This window comes from Pristis pectinata, chromosome 7, assembly GCF_009764475.1.
Source record: "Pristis pectinata isolate sPriPec2 chromosome 7, sPriPec2.1.pri, whole genome shotgun sequence".
Taxonomy (NCBI): domain Eukaryota; kingdom Metazoa; phylum Chordata; class Chondrichthyes; order Rhinopristiformes; family Pristidae; genus Pristis; species Pristis pectinata.
In genome coordinates this window covers 43,222,731-43,241,405 of record NC_067411.1, presented here as the reverse complement: position 1 = coordinate 43,241,405, position 18,675 = coordinate 43,222,731, and the positions used below count along the sequence as shown (strand labels likewise).

General features: G+C 41.8%; 1 protein-coding gene across 1 annotated transcript in view; it reads right to left on the bottom strand.

Moving 5' to 3' along the window:
* Positions 1-71: 71 nt before the first annotated feature.
* The window catches only part of snx30 (sorting nexin family member 30), a 57,141-nt gene continuing 38,537 nt past the window's right edge, over positions 72-18,675 (bottom strand). The window contains exons 6-9 of the mRNA XM_052019522.1: positions 15,149-15,348; positions 13,589-13,675; positions 3,492-3,644; positions 72-3,222 (exon numbers count right to left, since the gene is read on the bottom strand). Coding sequence (XP_051875482.1) covers positions 3,148-3,222; positions 3,492-3,644; positions 13,589-13,675; positions 15,149-15,348 — 515 coding nt within the window. The 3' untranslated portion in view covers positions 72-3,147. The remainder of the gene's footprint in view (positions 3,223-3,491; positions 3,645-13,588; positions 13,676-15,148; positions 15,349-18,675) is intronic.

The window sequence follows — 18,675 nt, the reverse complement described above, 5'->3', positions numbered from 1 at the left end:
AAGGGGTTGACAGAATGAGTACACACTAGAAATTTAATTCACACTCTCATTCTTACATAACAATAACACACCATTTGAAGGCAAATACTTGACCCAAAAGTTTATTCAATAGTGATCAAAAAAAATCCACAGGTACAAATTAGATTACGATAAATGTTGGCAATAGCACCAAACTTTTGCTGAGGAAAGATGTACCAAATTAAATAGTCCACACTCATTTTACTAACTATTAACTCCTTCATGGTTTATTTCAAAAGTTTCATGCTTCAAGGTTCACAGTAAACAAAACCACTTAACCTCAAACACCATTTGAGGATTACAATGACTTTAATTACTCCAAGATCCACCAGCAGCTTTGATACAGACACAATGAAACTAAACATTCAATGTCTCATTTCTAGGAACTAGTACCTTGTTGTAAAACTGTAATGATACACAATTTTGTAAGGATCCTTGAATGGAGTTACATTTTAACTAAACGAGATATAACCTTTCCTAAAGGGGTCAGCATATTGGCTCTAATTAGCAAATGGTGAAAAATTCATTAATTCATTTCATTGTTATTTTAGACAATGGAAATGCCTGCATCACTATAGGTCATTGAATGTCACACTGTACTGGATGTGGCAATCGTATTCAAACCCAAATCTAGCAAAATTAAACTTTACATTGGAATAGATCCTTGAATTATGTATACCTTTGTAACCACATTCAAAGTGTAGTGTAGGCCATTACAGTTTAAGCTACAATAGTAGCACTAAAGTTTTATATATATATATATATATATATATATATATATATATATATATATATATATATATATATATATAAAACAAGTTAGCACTAGGCAAAACCAACAAGTGATCCAGAACACAGCATACAATACTACTTGCTTGTAGCACCTATGCCACAGGCATCATTTAAGTCGCTTCCAATGATTCATTTGCTCCATACTAACTTGCTACGAGTCTGATCATTTGACCCAATCATTCACTTGTTTCTTCATATAAAACATTAACAAAGTTTCTGTGAAAATGGAATAAAGTTTTGGCACTTAAGCAAATCATTGCATATGAATAGTAATAAATTACAGCACAGCCAAGTGTTCCATTTACAAGCCAAGAAATATTAAAATCTTCGCTAGATTAAGTGTACATTGAAACATCTCACTGGTGTGCGAAAATAATGATCACCAAGTACACTTCACTATTACTCATCTGACCAAAAAGCTTGATCTTCCTTTCCTGAAATCAGAATTTTTAATGATTTTTCAAATAGGTCTCTTTCCCTCTTCAACACTAAATGGGAACTAAATTTATCACGAACTTTGAAGGTATTGCTTTGAACAAGACAATTTTAACAGGGAACATTCTGATTTCAAGTGTACCACTAAATTTCAGTCAAATCCAAATACCACATGCACTCCTCAAAGAGGAGTGCCCAATAACTTTGGCTTTTAGTTTAACACATTAAACTGGTCACAATGAAGGAGTTGGACATGTGCAGGTGAGTGGTAAGTGTCTCAACACTATAAAAACTTTCCTCTTTTGGAAAATTACCCCGGGTGAAAATATAAAAATGAAAACCTGTTTCTTCAATCATACCCTGATTTTCAAAGCAGTTAAGTATTTTATGCATTTTTCAAAATGGCAGATCATCAGGAGTCCTTAAATATCTAACACAGGACACCTGAATGAGTGAGCATGAAACATTGTATTACATCCAAAAAAGGTAGAAGCAGGATTTTTCTTTCCATCAAAAAAAGTAGTTAATGCAACACACAATATGTTCAAAAATGCCCATTCTGTTTCAGAGAACAACTGTCAACATACTGCCTTCAGGATAAAAACAAAAGAAAATAATCAAGTGCAGTGATTCCATTAGAGAAGGCAAAAAAGCAAAATGCAAATCATGCAACTTGGCCAATTTTCCCCCTCACTTTTAGAGTTTAGTACATTGAAACCATGGAAACAAAGCACCTGGGGATGCTTAACATTCAGATAGATGAACTCAAATTAGCTTATACAAAATATTTCATGCAACAAAGGCACTTTTGTATATCTACAATTCATTCAATTGTTTGCTCCCTGGGATATCTAATAGCTAGGAATACCTCATTGCCTTTAAATATCTGCAAAAGACACTCAAATCACATATAAGCAGGTCTACATCAGCAGGGCAGGGCAAGTTTAAGTGAATCTTTTCTTGCCTTTCCCTAGTCCTTAAAAGATGGGGGATAATTTTGTAAATAAAAATTGTACAGAGTAAAAATATCAATTAATCTGGAAAGATCAAACATGACAAAGAATGTGAAAATAACAACAAAATCTAGGATTAGAAAACTGTACAAAATGAAGCATGGATAGAAGATACCATACTCTCAAATAACCCAAGTGAAGGATGTGATAAGTTTACCCTAATATTAATAAGTGGAATGCTGTCAATATTCAATTGATGGTCTCCTAAAATGTCTCACATGCACACAGGTGATGGAATCTCAAATAATTAGCATCCTGCTGCTGTGATCTGTCCAACATGCACGAGGGAATAATACTTTACAAACTTAAGTGCTGACTACTATTGTAGTGATAACTGAATACAAAAGAACTTAAATATCAAGTATCTCAGATATTTTCTTCCATTCATCTAGGGGTTTTAATATCTCCCTCAATCCCCAAATCAAGCCTTGGGGCTTTCCAATGTACAAATATACTCAAATCTCTAAGTCCACAGAAGTACCAGCCCATACCCAAGTGCACTCATTTGGTTAAATGGGGTGCCATATGACATCTATCAAAATGCTTACTTGTGTTTTTAAAAAAGTAGTTTATGAAACAGCACGATATTAATCTGGCAAAAGGCCTCCATTATATCCCTCACCATTTGGGGTACTGGACATGGACCGTACTCAGCAGACCACTCAGAGTGAATTGTTAGATAACACTGTGCAGACAAGACAAACAAACCTTCACTAAACAGAGCACACCTTCCGCAGAGACTTTTGTGTCCTTGTACAACATGGCATTAATGTAGAGCTACACACAGAATCATCAACCGACTTTCCTGCCCCCAAAGTGCAATATTCCAGTACTGAGCTGGGAAAGTGAAGGAGAGAAAACCCATCAGTGACCAATGCTGAGCGACAAGCTATGAGTGGTCCTCACTTCTACCATCTGGCTTCTCTTGTAGAAGAGGAATAACGGACTCCCATGCTGCAAGGCACTGTAGAACACAAAAATATGCATCAACACAAGCTCATATCATAAATTCCATTAATACCAAGATGAATCTGTGCTCCAATCGGAACTTGTCTTAATCTATGAAACAGGCCAGTTACTTCCTTGAACAACAATGTGCAAGCACCATTAACACGTAAAAGTTTTTTTTGAGACTTCACAAAAGCATAAATACAACCCACAGACAGTAGAAAAGGTGGTCAAGAGAATAGTGAACCAGGTAGTCAAGCAGCATGACACACACCAAAGATTTACCTTCTCATAATACTGGATATTTTTGTCTGCCATTCCCATTAACAGATGCCGGAAGTCCTGCCTCTTGTTACACTGCCACCGATCCCAGTCTGCCTTTAGATCAGCATTAAAGCATTCCACACGATCCTGGCACTTTTCAACATCTGTTGGTGTCTTTACAGTAGAAAAGATATTCAGTGTCTTTATACATTGTCTACTTTTTTTTAAAAACCAATTAACCACAAGCATAGATTGCTGATCAGAAACACTTTTTGCCAATGATTCAGTGGAGTGCACAAGTAAGGGAAGCAATGCAGGTCAATTGCAACTGGCCTCCCACTGGACTGAATCTAGGACGGAGCACACACTTTGCAAGCTATAGGGCCAGATACACTTCACAATTATTCCAGTGATGGCTGGCATATACAGCATGGGCTGTTTCATTTGAACAGGAAGGTTATAGACCAGCACTATTAAAATGACCATCAGGGTGCACTGGAGGCAGTGTCACAGGATCAGTCATCTGAGGGCTAGTAAGCAGTCACAGACCACTCTGCTTTATGGGAAGTTGCAACAGAGGGCTGGAGCTCAAGCAAGCTTGTAGGGCCGCAGGAAGATGAAACAAAGCCTGAGACAACCATTAAAATAGCACTAGTTGACATTGTGTAGAACTGCATAATATTTAATTAGTATTGCATTAGGGTGAAACACTTCACATTTTAAGTGCAACAGAAGGCAAAGGGCATGATGAGAAAGTGTCATCATTGAACGTATTCTAAAGAAAACATTGATCAGGCCTGTGGAAATGAAGGTTAAAAGTTTAAAAATTGCACCTGAATAAACCCAGTCAATTAGAGTAACAGCTTAATGAAAGAAAGCACCACCTTCATTCCATACCCAACAGCTGTTTCATTACTTTAAAGGCAGATAGTTTGTGCATAATGCTATTACAGCACCAGTGACCTGGGTTCAATTCTGGCTGCTGCCTGTAAGGAGTTTGTATGTTCTCCATGTGTCTGCATGGATTTCCTCTGGGTGTTCCGGTTTCCTCCCACATTCCAAAGATGAACAGGTTAGGAAGTTGTAGGCATGCTATGTTGGCACCAGAAGTTTGGTGACACTTGCGGACTGCCCTCAGAACACTAAGCAAAGATGCATTTCACTGTGTGTTTCAGTGTACATGTGACTAATAAAGATATCTTCTCAAAATTTAAACCGCAGGTTCGAGTGAATACTTCATATACTGCCCTTTCTAGACCCTGGAGATACGAGACTGCAGACGCTGGAATCTACAGCAAAACAACCTGCTGGAGGCAGTTAGCAGGTCAGGCAGCATCTCTGCAGGTAAATGGACTGTCCATTTCCCTCCAGAGATGCTGCCTGACCCACTGAATTTCTCCAGCAACTCATTTTCTCCCCCTAACACCTTATCATTTTCCCCACAAGTTTCATTTGAGTAAAAAATACTGTTAGGATTTTCACTTAAGAAATTTTGTACCTGCACTGAATGAACCAATAAAACACCTAGGATATAGTGCAAGGTGACTTGTGATGGGCATCCATCAGAATTAGCTCAAATTCAGCTGGATTTCTCCTGGTAAGACCAAGCACACCAGCTTAAGAAATGCCCTGTCAAATGTTGCCAGTGATTTCTAATGAGACTCCTTTCCATCTTGGCTTGCCTGATACTTCATTTATGACTTACTACTGAATGAGCCAGCTTTTAATCTCATTTCCAAACCACAGCCAGACATGTAGAAAACAGACTGTTAAGACAATCCCAGCCACACAGGGATTGTCAGATTCCAATTCAGAGCAGAACACCAGAAGTAACAATGCAGTGGTTGCAGGATTGCTTTTCTGATGGTGACATAATACATTGCATGGCTCTACATTACACAATGATATGTTTCAGAATATCCAACTCAATACTTGGAATGAGTGTCTCAGCTGGAACTCTCTCCCCTAGTGTTAGCATAAATAAGTGATCATTTCAGCACTTTCCACATCAAAAGTAATGAATCTTTTGTAAGGGCTTTCATTTCACTACTATCACCATGTGACTCCATTCGTTGAAGCAGTCGTGCAATTTAGAATCCCAGTGCCAGTTTGTATTACCAGAATTTCTTGGCTTTATTTCAAACTTTTATTGCTGCTTCCAACAAACAAACATCTCACTCAACACTAATATCAAGAAACAGTTAAGATATACAAATCAGTCCATACACAAACACAGTCAAAATGAAAGACCAGCAGAAAACTGCAGCACAAATCTCTTAAGGGTGTGATACACTACACTGGAAAGTTTAGCTCATTCAATAACAATTATTTCTACCTTGTCAGCTGGCAAACAAGCCTGCCTTTTTAGGGAATAGGATTTCAGTGACTTAAGTGCTTTCCAGTTTGTTGAATGTTGCCATTTAATTTGCTCCATTATGGCCCATGCCATCAACTGTCTGATTCACAAGACCGATTTCTTCTAAATTTCTGCCTCTCCCTTTTTCAGACTTTCCTTAAAGATTACCTCTAAAAGCCTTTTGATTTGTGTTAATATTTCTATGCTACATTGTCAAATTCTATTTGACCAAATTCCTGGTGAAGCTCTCATTAAAGCATGGAATAAACGCAAGCACATGAAAGGTAGATACTGTCGCGGCTGCTACCGCGATGCGAAAATAAAGACACGAGTCTGCAAGCTGTGGAACAAGACTGATTTATTTACCTGCCTTGTGTGGGCCTTTTAAGCAGCGCGGTTCCCACCCTCCGAAAACGGAAATGACGTACGCGCTACGTCATCGAAACTTTTCACGTGCGTGGGTTCTTCCCCGTTGCTCGGGCAAGACGAAGGCCCAGCGCCATCTTGGGCCTCACTGCTCCGACGACATGCACCCCAACCGCCAAGCCGGTTCGCTTGCACAGATGGTGAGTCACCACACAACCTCCACCCCCTCCCCCCCCCCCCCCAACAACAACCAGCGATACAGTCCCCGAAGTTCACGGGCTGTGCTAGCCATTGCTTGGGTGGGTCAGCCTCTGCGTTGCGGTGTTGGGACCTCGACTGGTTGTTGTAGGTCTAAATGGGCCAGTTTGAGGCAGTCCGTCATGAAGACTTCTTCCTTGCCCCCAATGTCCAAAATAAAGATGAACCCATTATTTGTAACGACCCGGAACGGCCCCTCGTATGGTTGTTGCAACGGTGCCCATGGTGTGCCCCTGTAAATGAAAACAAACTTAATCTCATAGTTCCTTGGGCACACAGGATGGGGACTGACCATGTTGCGAAGTGGGAATCGGTGCCAAGCCTCTCGTGCAGTCTTCCTAGGACTGCTGCGGGTTGTTTCTCTTGCTCCCTAAGGGTGGGTATGAACTCCCCTGGAATGACCAGGGGTGCACCGTACACGAGTTCGGCTGATGAAGCGTGGAGATCCTCCTTGGGGGCAGTGCATATGCTGGGTAGAACCCAAGGAAGTGCGTTGACCCAGTGAGGACCTTTCAGGCGGGCCATCAGGGCTGATTTCAGATGGCGGTGGAAACGTTCTACCAACCCATTTGACTGAGGGTGGTAGGCCGTGGTGGTGTGCAGCTGCGTTCCTAGCATGTTCGCTAATGCGAACCATAGGCTGGAGGTAAACTGGGCACCTCTGTCTGAAGTGATGTGGGCCAGAACACCAAAGCACGAGACCCAAGTTGTGAGCAGCGCCCAGGCGCAGGAATCGGTCGTGATGTCTGAGAGAGGGGTTGCCTCTGGCCACCTCGTGAACCAATCCACGATGGTAAGGAGGTACCGCGCTCGTCTTGAAACGAGCAGGGGACCAACGAGGTCAACATGAATGTGGACGAACCTTCTACAGGTAGGCTCGAACTGCTGTGGCGGGACCTTGGTGTGTCGTTGGATTTTTGATGTCTGGCAGTGCGGACAAGTCTTGGCCCACTCACTGACCTGTTTGCGCAGGCCGTACCAGACGAACTTGCTGGCGACTAGTCAGTCGATCTGATGGACGGGTGCGCCAACCCGTGTACTGAGTCGAAAACGCATTTCTGCCAGGCTGCAGGAACTATAGGGTGCGGCTGACCTGTTGCGACGTCACACAGGAGGGTCCGTTGACCTGGGCCAACTATGAAATCTTGGAGCTGCAGGCCTGAGACTGCAGTTCTGTAGCTGGGCAGCTCGCCGTTGGCTTGCTGTGCATCAGCCAGGGCCACGTAGTCTACACCCAGGGACAGGCTGTGGATGGTCGGTCTGGAGAGCCCGTCAGCAACGACATTGTCCTTTCCAGAGACAATGTTGGATATCCGTTGTGAACTCTGAAATGTAGGACAAATGTCGCTGCTGGCGGGCTGACCTGGGATTGGAGACCTTAGAGAAGGCAAAAGACAATGGCTTGTGGTCAGTGAAAACAGTGAAAGGCCTGCCTTCTAAAAAGTACCGGAAATGCCGGATCGCCAGGAACAGCGCTAGTAGTTCTTGATTAAAGGCACTGTATTTAAGTTCGGGTGGCCTAAGGTACCTGCTGAAAAACACCAAGGGTCGCCAACGGCCTTCAATTAGTTGTTCCAGTACCCCACCGACCGCAGTGTTAAATGTGTCCACCGTGAGGGCGGTTGGGGGCGTCTGTCCTGGGGTGTACCAGCATCGCAGCATCTGCTAGGGCTTCTTTGGCCTTAACGAAGGCAGCCGTGGCCTCGTCGTTCCAGGTGATGTCCTTGCCAGACATCAGCAAGAACAAAGGGTGCATGATACAGGCTGCTTCAGGGATGAAACGATGGTAAAAGTTCACCATCCCAATGAACTCCTGCACACCTTTGACCATGTTGGGACGGGCAAAATGGTGGATAGTGTCTACCTTGGCGGGTAGGGGTGTTGCTCCCTCGCTGGTGATTCTGTGGCCAAGAAAATCGCTAGAGTCAAGGCCAAATTGGCACTTGGCTGGGTTGAGAGTGAGGCCAAAATCACTGAGGCAGGAGTACAGTTGGCAGACGTGGGAAAGGTGTTCTTGGCAGTTATGGCTGGCGATGAGGATGTCAACTAAATAAATGAACACGAAGTCCAGGTCACGGCCTACCGCAACCATCAGCTGCTGGAAGGTCTGCACTGTGTTCTTAAGGCCAAACAGCATTCGAAGAGGCCTAATGGAGTGATGAGCGCAGTTTTGGGGATGTCGTCAGGGTGGACCGGGATTTGGTGGTATCCCCGGACGAGGTCCACCTTGGAGAAGATGTGGGCCCCGTGTAGGTTTGCCGCGAAGTCCTGGATATGAGGGACAGGGTAGCGGGTCTGGGGTGGTGGCATCGTTCAGCCTGTGGCAGTCACCGCAGGGCCTCCACCCACCAGTGGCTTTGGGGACCATGTGCAGGGGGGAGGCTCAGGGACTGTCTGACCTGCGAATGATCCCCAGCTCCTCCATACGGCAGAACTCCTTCACCAGGTGGAGCTTGCTTGGAGGTAGTCGTCGTGCTCAGGTGTGAAGGGGTGGCCCTGTCGTAGTGATGTGGTGCTGCACCCCGTGTTTGGGCATCGAATTCATGAACTGAGGTGCCAGAACTGATGGGAACTCAGCTAGGAGCTTGGTGAACTCATTGCCAGACAGAGAAACTGAGTCCAGGCGCAGGGCTGGTAGGCTGGCAGGCTGGCTTCTCCCAAAGAGTTAAGTTTGGAAGGTTCTGGAGTGCACTAGCCATTTCCCTCGCAGGTCGACTAACAGGTTGTGGGCCCGGAGGAAGTCGGCTCCCAGGAGTGGCTGGGTGACGGCGGCAAGAGTAAGGTTCCAGGTAAAACAGCTGTCGAATTGTAATTGGACTGTATGGGTACTGAAAGGTCATATCGTTGTGCTGTTTACAGCTTTGAGGGCGGGTCCCTGTTCCCTGCTGCGAGTGTCATGGCCAGTTGGGGGTAAAACACTGACCTCTGCTCCAGCATCGACTAGGAAACGACATCCGGACTGCTTGTCCCGAACGAATAGGAGGCCGTGTTGGTGGCCAGCCATCGTAGCCATCAGCAGCGACTGGCCCTGGCGTTTCCCTGAAACTTGCAGGGTGGGCAGCATCGACAGGCCTCCGCACCCCACCTCTGATGGTAGAAACACAACTGGTCATCAGTGTCGTCGTCTGTGTTTCTGGGGTGTTGTCGCTCAGCTGCTGGGACTTGGTTCAGGTAGGCGTTGGGCATGCGGTCTGGCGATTTGGCCGATGGACGAACTGCTCTCCCGTTTGGCCTTCCACAGGACATCTGCCCGGGCGGCTACCTCACGTGGGAGGAAGTCGGCGTCGGCCAACAGCAGGTGAATGTCGTTGGGCAGCTGCTCGAGGAAGGCCTGCTAGAACATCAGGCAGGGTTTGTGTCCCTCAGCCAAGGCCAGCATCTCGTTCATCAGGGCCGATGGAGATCTGTCCCCCAGGCCGTCGAGATGAAGTAGGCGGGCGGCGCACTCACGACAGGAGAGGCCAAAAGGTCCAAATGAGATGGGCCTTGAAAGCTGGGTACTTGCCTTCCTCCAGAGGCATACCCAAAATTTGTAGGTTTCCCCACAGATTACCAAAAAACTCAAACCTGCATTGAGATTAACAACACACAAATGCCACTGAATTCTCACATTTCCCTTACAATGCCATTCACCCACCAAATATCAATGCCTAGATGAATCCCATCAATCCCCATTTATTTCCCCTGTAACATTCTCTTGTCCATTAAGTCCCTTCCTGATTCTCTTACCTACCTCCTCCCACCGCCCACAATCTCACTGACATTGTGCAATTTACAACGGCCAATTAAACGACCAACTAACACATCTCAGGATATGGGAGGAAGCCAGTGCACCTGGTGCAGTGATATAAACGGGACCCATGCAATCACTGTAAAATCATGCAAACACTATTCCACCTTAAGTATTTTAGCTGAGCAATGTTGTGTCTGAACAGAAATGCTGATAAAAAAAATTAACAGATAGATTAAAAAAGGGCTCCCAGGGTGACAATGGCTAACATGAGGGGACATAATTTTAAAGATGACTGGAGGAAGATACAAGGGGGATGTCAGAGATAAGTTCTTTACAGAGTAGTGGGTGCGTGGAACACTGCCAGCAAAGGCTGTGGGGGCAGATATAGTAGGGTCATTTAAGAGACCCTTAGATAGACATATGAATGATAGAGAAATGGGGGGTTATGGGGGAGGGCTGGGTTAGATAGATCTTAGAGCAGGATAAAATGTCGGCACAACATTGTGGGCCAAAGGGCCTGTACCGTACTGTAATGTTCTACAGATTTTTGAGACATTCTTCCAGAATGGCAATTTCAAACATTTAGTAACTAAAATTTTACTGAATAAGTTGCTCATTTAACAGGACCAGCTGATCTTACAAATAATCAACAATTCCTTTTTTCCTAATCAAGGTTTTATTCAAATGTTGTGTACTCGTTTTATATTTTTGAGTTTGGAGAAGAGGGTGAGGGCAATGATATTAGCTCCAGACCCAGTACCAGTCAGTTCCACAATGTCACTATGCAAGGGAAACACAACAGCCTATTAATAGCAAGCATTCTCTGGAGGTCAGCATTTTCCTTGAAACTTTACATGAAAACACAGGACATTGTGTTGCAGAACTCATTCGCAGCATAGAAACCTCAAATTAAACCCAGATGACGTTCCAGGCATCTGTGAACTGATTTTTTTAAAAAACTTTTCAAATGGGGAAATTTCTCTCAAACTGGTCAATTTACAACCTTTCTTGGTTTATGAGTATAAAGAATAAACAACTGTGCTGATCAGCTCATGTTACCAACTGAAGACATTTACTTAATTTCTTTCCAAATGAAGACATAGTATGCCATGCAAGAGAGAACCTGCCAATATATTATGTGGAACGTTCAACTCTGACAAACCCCAGACACACACTTCAAGTCCAAACTCTTACTACCATATACCAAGATGCATCAGCTTCTACGGTGCACGAGCAAATTCACCCCAAACCCAATGCTTGTCCAGTAGCAGTAAGATATCTTGTTCTCGCAAGTTATGTGTGAAGGAAACTGCTTTTGATTTGCAAATTTAAAAAGTGTTAAAACCAGAGGAGGAACATTAAAAATACATTAATGTTGAACTAGACATCTATTGCAATTTTCCACAAAGCTCAAGAAATTGAAAACTTCTTGGATGATTTGCCTCCAAACACAGGTGTCTTCATCAGGAAGCATGTTGCTATCTTATCTAATATTAGAACAACTTGGACAATGTTTGCAAAAGTAGTGAATGGTTGACCAAAATAACCTTCTCATGTTTATTTATCCACTCCTTGGAGACCACTATAGACAATAACTCAGGTCTCCAAATTTAAGCACTTCTTTCAAATTAACACTACAAGGAAAACAAATTGCCTGATTCAAAGTAACTGGGCAGCTAATCAGTTGGAATTCTGTCCCTGGGAGGTACTTGTGTTTGCACAGATTTGTATTCAGAATTTTCCCATGTATCCTTGGCCAAGCCAAATGAGGGGACTGTCCTCGAACGGGCAAGCGCACCCCATTGGTTTTCTGAAGTAGCACCTAAACCTAACAGAGGCAGAAACTAGTGCAATACTGAGGGAGCACTACATTGTCAAAATGTCATCTTTCCACTACAATATCAAACCTTTAAGCAAGCACAAAGATCTCATAGACCTATTTCAAAGATTAGCATAATGCACATTTATCTTAAATCAGCATTAAAAACAGCTAATCACGTCATTATCTTTTGAGGGAATTCACTGTATGCGATTTGATTATGCTTCCACCCCACAGTGACTATACCCCAAAGGTAGTTTGCTACCTGTAAAGTGTTTGACACCCTAAAAGATGCTTTTACAAATGCAAGGCACCCTTTTTTAAAAAAAAAGGCTTAAGAGTGCACCATAATCTTCAACATCAAGTCTTGGGATGCACTCATTTAAAAACAGTTGATTCTGCAGTGACCAAAGAAAAACTAAGTGAATTAGGACATGGAAAGCTTTTCTTATGAAATGGAAAATTTAAAACACTTAAAAGTTTTGGAAGGAATGAGCACATTAAAAGGCAAAGCGTCTTTTGCAAGAATAATAAAAGGTTTTGACTGCTACAAAGTTAAACATTGTAATACTCACTCTAAAAAGATTTTTCTTTAAAAAAAAGGAATATTTTGTTTGTAATACTCACTCTAAAAAGATTTTTCTTTAAAAAAAATGAGGAATATTTTGTTTGGTAATGTGGCAATCTTAATCTCCCAGTTTTAGCTAAAATACAAGTCCAAAATACAAATCCAATTTTTTTTTACTCAAGAAAACAGAAGAAATTAGGATACCTAGCTATCTAGCTCAATTTTCCTTTCTAGGCAGCAAGAAAAAAAAGACAACAAATATGATGCATACTGCATTCCAAAGGTCAAATTTCACCAGCAGTTGAAAGGCTGCAATACCAACTGATTCAAAGAACCACACACTTGTCAATGGTGTGCAAACTTTGAAGCAATGCAAATATTGCAATGAATTTCTGTACTTAAGGCAATTTCTAGCATTTAGAAGAATGTTAACTTTGTACACTGTTGTACAAGTCAAACAGTATTAGGACAAAAGACTAAAGTGAATTTAACTCTGCATTAAATCTTTGTCCCTTATGGGCACTAATAGCCAGGGCAGCCAATAGCAATGTCAGGAAGCTCATACTTGGAATACTGTCCTCAAAATGAATTGAGGCAGCCAGTGTCATTGAAATTTTTAAAATAATTTGCTCCAGTTCTGTAAAGGTAGAAATTAAGGGACATGAAACAAAATGGGTAAATGGAATACAGATCAGCTGCGATCTTATTGAACAGCAGAACTACCTCAAAGTGGCTGAATGTCCCATTCTAGTTCTAATACCATTATCAGAAAAACAGCTACTCACTAGCAGTGTTTGCTTTTACCATACTGGGAACAATGAACAAACTCGCAAAAGTTGCAGTGCTTAAAACACTTTGGGGCAATGAACCTAGACACATTTAGAATAGATTCCTGTAATTGACGGAGGAGGACCCATTGCAGCAGCTTGAACAAATCTCAACCCAGATTAGAGAAATGAAAATAGTTTTACAAACAGTCCTGTGTTGCAAATTCATTTAATTGCAAAATGGTACTCACGCCTTGCTTCTCTTCTTTCTTGTAAGCAGCAGTTTCCAGTTTGGCCTCGTACTCCGCTTGTACTTGATCCCTTTTTCTAAGAACATTCTGAATAAAAATGTGCAATAGACTTGAATACAATGTTATCTGTAATTTAACTGACAGCTGTACCAATCTTCAGAAGTCGTATTACCAGAGAGTAACCAACAATTAGTACAATTCCTTTTCACTTCTAAAGCAATCCTGGCACATGCAAATAAAGCCCTCACCAGATAAATGTTAACAAGTCAGCTGGCAGAGATGCTGAACCAGAATTTGCACTGATTTAAGTCTCAGGACGAGCAGTATGAAAAACACATCATCCAACAAAGTGCACTTCAATTTCCAAATAGAACTTAAGGCAAAAAAAAAAGCTACCAAGACAACCACTTAAAAGTGTGGATTCAAAAGACAAATGACAACCATATGAAAAAGCATTTTTCAAGTGTAATACATACCACACCATATACAATGCACATTTTTCCAATGCAAACTTGAGGCTATTTGCATTCCTCTGCTACAAGAGCATTAGACTTGCTTAATGCCTAGAGTATTCTGTACAATTTTAGGACTCCTCACCTAAATGCAGGATTTACAGTAAAACTAATAATTTCATATCAGATTCCTTCAGCATCTGGCAGAGTTCTTTCCCTGCACTCCTTTTAAACTCACTGGGTTCTGTTTTCCATGCTCCCTTTAAGATCAAACTCACAGGATTTTCCAGAAAATTCATACTATTGTGTAACATCTGGGGGAAACAAGGGAATCAAAAATGTTTTTGGGATATGAAGAGTAACATCTAATAATCTGGAAAATCTGATAGTCCAGCATCAAAGTACCAAGGGTGCCAGATTATTGGAGTTTTGCTTTACTTGCTATTGTGGAAGTGCAATAAAGATTCATTAGATGGATTCCTGGGATGGTGGGTTTGGCCTACTTGATCTCTCCTCTTGTATGAGAAGTCTCTATTCTCTAGAAGAATGAGAGGACCTCACAAAACATACATAGTTGTTAGAGGGCTCTACAGGTTAGATGCCAGCAAGGTTTTCCCCAGCTAAGTAGTGGAGAACAATGGGTTATATCCTCAAATACAAGTATTAGTCATTTAGAAAAGGTCTCCTCTATCAGTAGAGAATATTTAGAATTCTCTATTCCAAAGGACTGTAGGGGCTTGATCATCGATACATTTTCTGGATATTATAGGAAAATCCAAATGTTATGGGGATAGGGCATGAAAACAATTGTTGTCAGTTGTTGAATTACTGCCATTTGCAAGCAGATCACAAAGCCACCACACATTGAAACCCAAGATAGCAAAAATTTAAAAGGGTCAAAAACATTTAGTTAGAACGGATACTCTTACAGTTGTACAGATTGAAAAAAACAAAAATAACTCATTTGAAGATTTAGATTTGGCCATTGACACAGCAATTGAATTTCCATACATTCCATCCACCTCATTTGACCAAAGTAGATGCACAAGGATGCACATGCAAAAATATTGTTCAAAATGGTCCTAGTGGAGAAAAGTAGATCTCTTACTTTCATTGATTCTACATAGAGGATATATTCTCGAAGCACAGGAAGAAAATCTTCAGACATGCCTTCTGACAGTTCTTCCAGAGCTACGCAGCAGCTGCCAATGCAATTTGATGCACCACTGAGGGGCTTGTTTAGTTGCTCTTCTACAGCAGACCAGGAGAAATAAATGGGTCCGTACTCTCGAAGCTCCACCAAATATTCTGAATAGAGAAGAAAATACGAAATTAAAAGTTGTCCAAGTTATTGCAAGCACAATAAAAAGAGCAGATACTCAAATAGAAGCATGTCAATTTACATACATTTTCCAATAATTACCATCTGATTCACCATGGATGTATAGTCCTGCTACACCTCCATTTCCACACACAGCCCTCAGACAATAAGCTTCCTACTTGAACAATGACCCAAGTCTCTATAATCAATGTGGCTCAGTTTCTCACCCAACTGTTCCTTTAACTCCATTTATCTGGACCAAGTAAAAGGCATAGTTATCCTGTATAGTGTGTTCAGCAGGCTTTGTTCCAGTCCTGCTGAGGTCCCCTCTGTGATCTCTGCTTCCATTAGAGGTACTTCAGTGCTGTTTTCTTGCTTCCTGATCTGGATAGAACAGATTTGCTGCTACCTCCAGACAGCCAATTGTCTGCAACCACACTTTCATCTCACTGCCCTGTTGGGCAGCATTAGGAGTCCAGCATGGCAGAGAACTCCTGCAGCCAACACTCCAAGCACAAGGTCATATTACACCTCTGCTCAAGAAATGCTCAACTACAGACATAATTGTAACAGATCTCAGGTTTTCCCTAAAAACTTGGTTCAATTTTCATCATCTTTACACAGCTCATTTCTCACCTATCCTTTCTACACTGGTTTTTCTGCATCTCTGGAGAGAGTTGTCAAATATAATTAGAAGCCTTTAAATTCCCACAACTACTTTGTAGTTCCTAACCTACTTACCACAGTTCGATTTGTTTCTCCTAGTTTCCGATGCATCCACAATGACTATGTCAGCTGCCACATCTGAAATCTAAATAGTTTGCATTGAGCTGCCTCCACCGTTACCCCCCCCCCACTCCCCCAGACTAAATAGGCCATTAGAATCAGCATTCCTTTGTCAAATGTCTAAACTTCCCCCTTCCAAGTCAGTCAATTTGGATTCTCTGCATTTAGTTCTACAGCACTTCTTGAAAGGCCTTTTGTTGTAGTATAAGATCTCATCTCTCAACCATCCTCTCAATTTTTTCATGATATTTGATAGATTTTGTGCATTTAGTTATTACTTTTCACCCTTTTTTAAAACTAAGTTGCTCACCTGGTGCTGGCAAGGTTTATTCCCAAGCTACCATCATTTATCCTTTCTACCAAGACCAGCCCAACCAGCCGATTACTACCATTTCACATTTTGGTTTAAACTTCCAACAACAGCAGTTCTATATCAATAGCAGCATTTGGCCCCTCAAATCTGCTCTGTCATTCAACAGGATCATGGCCAATCTTCTCACTCAGCACCACTTCCCTGCACCGCACCTGTGGTGTCCCCTAATATCCAAATCTAGCCATCCCTTTGCCTTAGCCACAGGTCACAGGTTAAGGCCACAAACCAGCTTTTAGCATTTTAGACTATACATTTCTGTGCAGTACTTAAACAGCTGCACTTAAGAACCTTCTACCTATATTTATTCCAGAGCCAGTATTATCAGAACAAATTAACTCACCATCTTTACATTTGTGGCACATTACATGTGAAATGTATACCATGTTTTCTATACAAAATTGACTGCAGACCACCATACAGTTAAATTTAGATAGTGGATAACACAAAAGTTTGTGCAGATCCAAGTTTTCAATTCTTTGTTGTCTGTCATCCAGACAATCATTTAATTAGGGAAAGGAGTGAAAGTGAAGTAGGTCTACGAAGTACAGAAAATTGGGTAATTTGTCCTATCTCCCAAACTTGGACAGTACTGGAATCACACTAAGTGACTGAGGTTGATCATTTGCTAAAGTGGAGCAACATCTATGCAAGTTGTTCAACTGCATGCCCTGCTAGCCACCATCTCATCCTATTCACTGACACAATGATGTGAACAGATACTCACTATAGAATTTCTTGTTCTGAACTGACTTTCATTGAAGGTAGAAAGGCCCCTATTTTGTAGCTGCACCTAACAGCCAAACCTGTGTAATTTTAATCATTACACTGAAAATGACAGATTTTTTCTATGCACATTCCAACGTGGACTTTAAAGTTGCTGTCAGTGCCTCAGCTCGTCTCCACAGTGTGCTGTTTTTCTAGTCTTCTCCACTGGAGTCCAGACAAGTCACCAAATTGATGAAAACTTCAAGAATTTGCAATTGGTCACTAAAATACCCAAAAAAAATCTGTTCAAAATGTGCAAGGAAGCATTTAGCTGCTTACTGAGCTATAATAAACTTTGAAGCTAAAAACAGGATTGCAACTTCCTTTCATAAATACTTGAAAATATGGTATTTTTAGCCTACCATAAAATGTGTATTTATCTGCATTTAAGTGCTTGTTAATTTCCAATTAATTATTTTTCCTCCCTCCAAGAATCCTTCAGTGTGATTGAATATGCAGCCAGCTTGACATCACACCTGCTGTATACCAAGGGTCACTTTTACCTGACACCCAAAACTAACCCAGGTCAGAAGAGGAGGTCCATTGCTTGGATGCTCATGGGTACCTTGACATTAGTAGCAGGCCTCTCACTTTGCTACTGACTACAAAACTCTGGAAATTAAACTAAAGTTATTACAATACCAAAATGAACCTTAATTTTCACAAGGGGCAACAAGGTTCCCAAACTTTCATCATACCACACTGCAGAGGGATGAGACTTTTATTCTCCATACCACCACTGCCCACCCCCCACCAATGCTACACTTCAAATTTATAATTGGACTCTCCTTGAAACGGCAAGTCCACCACCAGAAGGTCCAACACAGTTTAAACTAATTGCTATAAAAGATAGAATGAAGTTGACAGCCATAATCTTCCAAACCCAAATTAGAAGAGTTGAGGCCCAAGTGTCACAGCAAGATTACTGACTTCAATATAATTACTAATAGGTAGTCATTACCATTCCAAAACTGTAAATGCTCTTTGGATTGAAATTAACTTGGAATAAGGAGAGTTAGGAAAAAAAAACTATGATTCGCAATTGGAGCATTTCAGCTAAAGATGGATTTTCTCCTCCCTGGAGAGGAAGCCAAGGAATGACCTGTAGTTGTCTAGGATTATGACGGGGATAGGATAGACTTGAATCACCAAGGTATAGACGATAGAAGGCTACAGATCTAATGTGGTAAATGGGATTACTGTAGTTAGGTACAATAGACATGGTGGGCCAAAGGGCCCATTTCTGTGCTGAATAATTCAATGTCCGAACAAGTAGTGACCACTTATTTTGGAAGCACTTTTAGTTACTTTAAAACAAGCAAAAAATTAACCAAAATGGAATTGTATGCAACCTGTAACCAGTTTTAAAAATCAGCGCACAATATCTTAC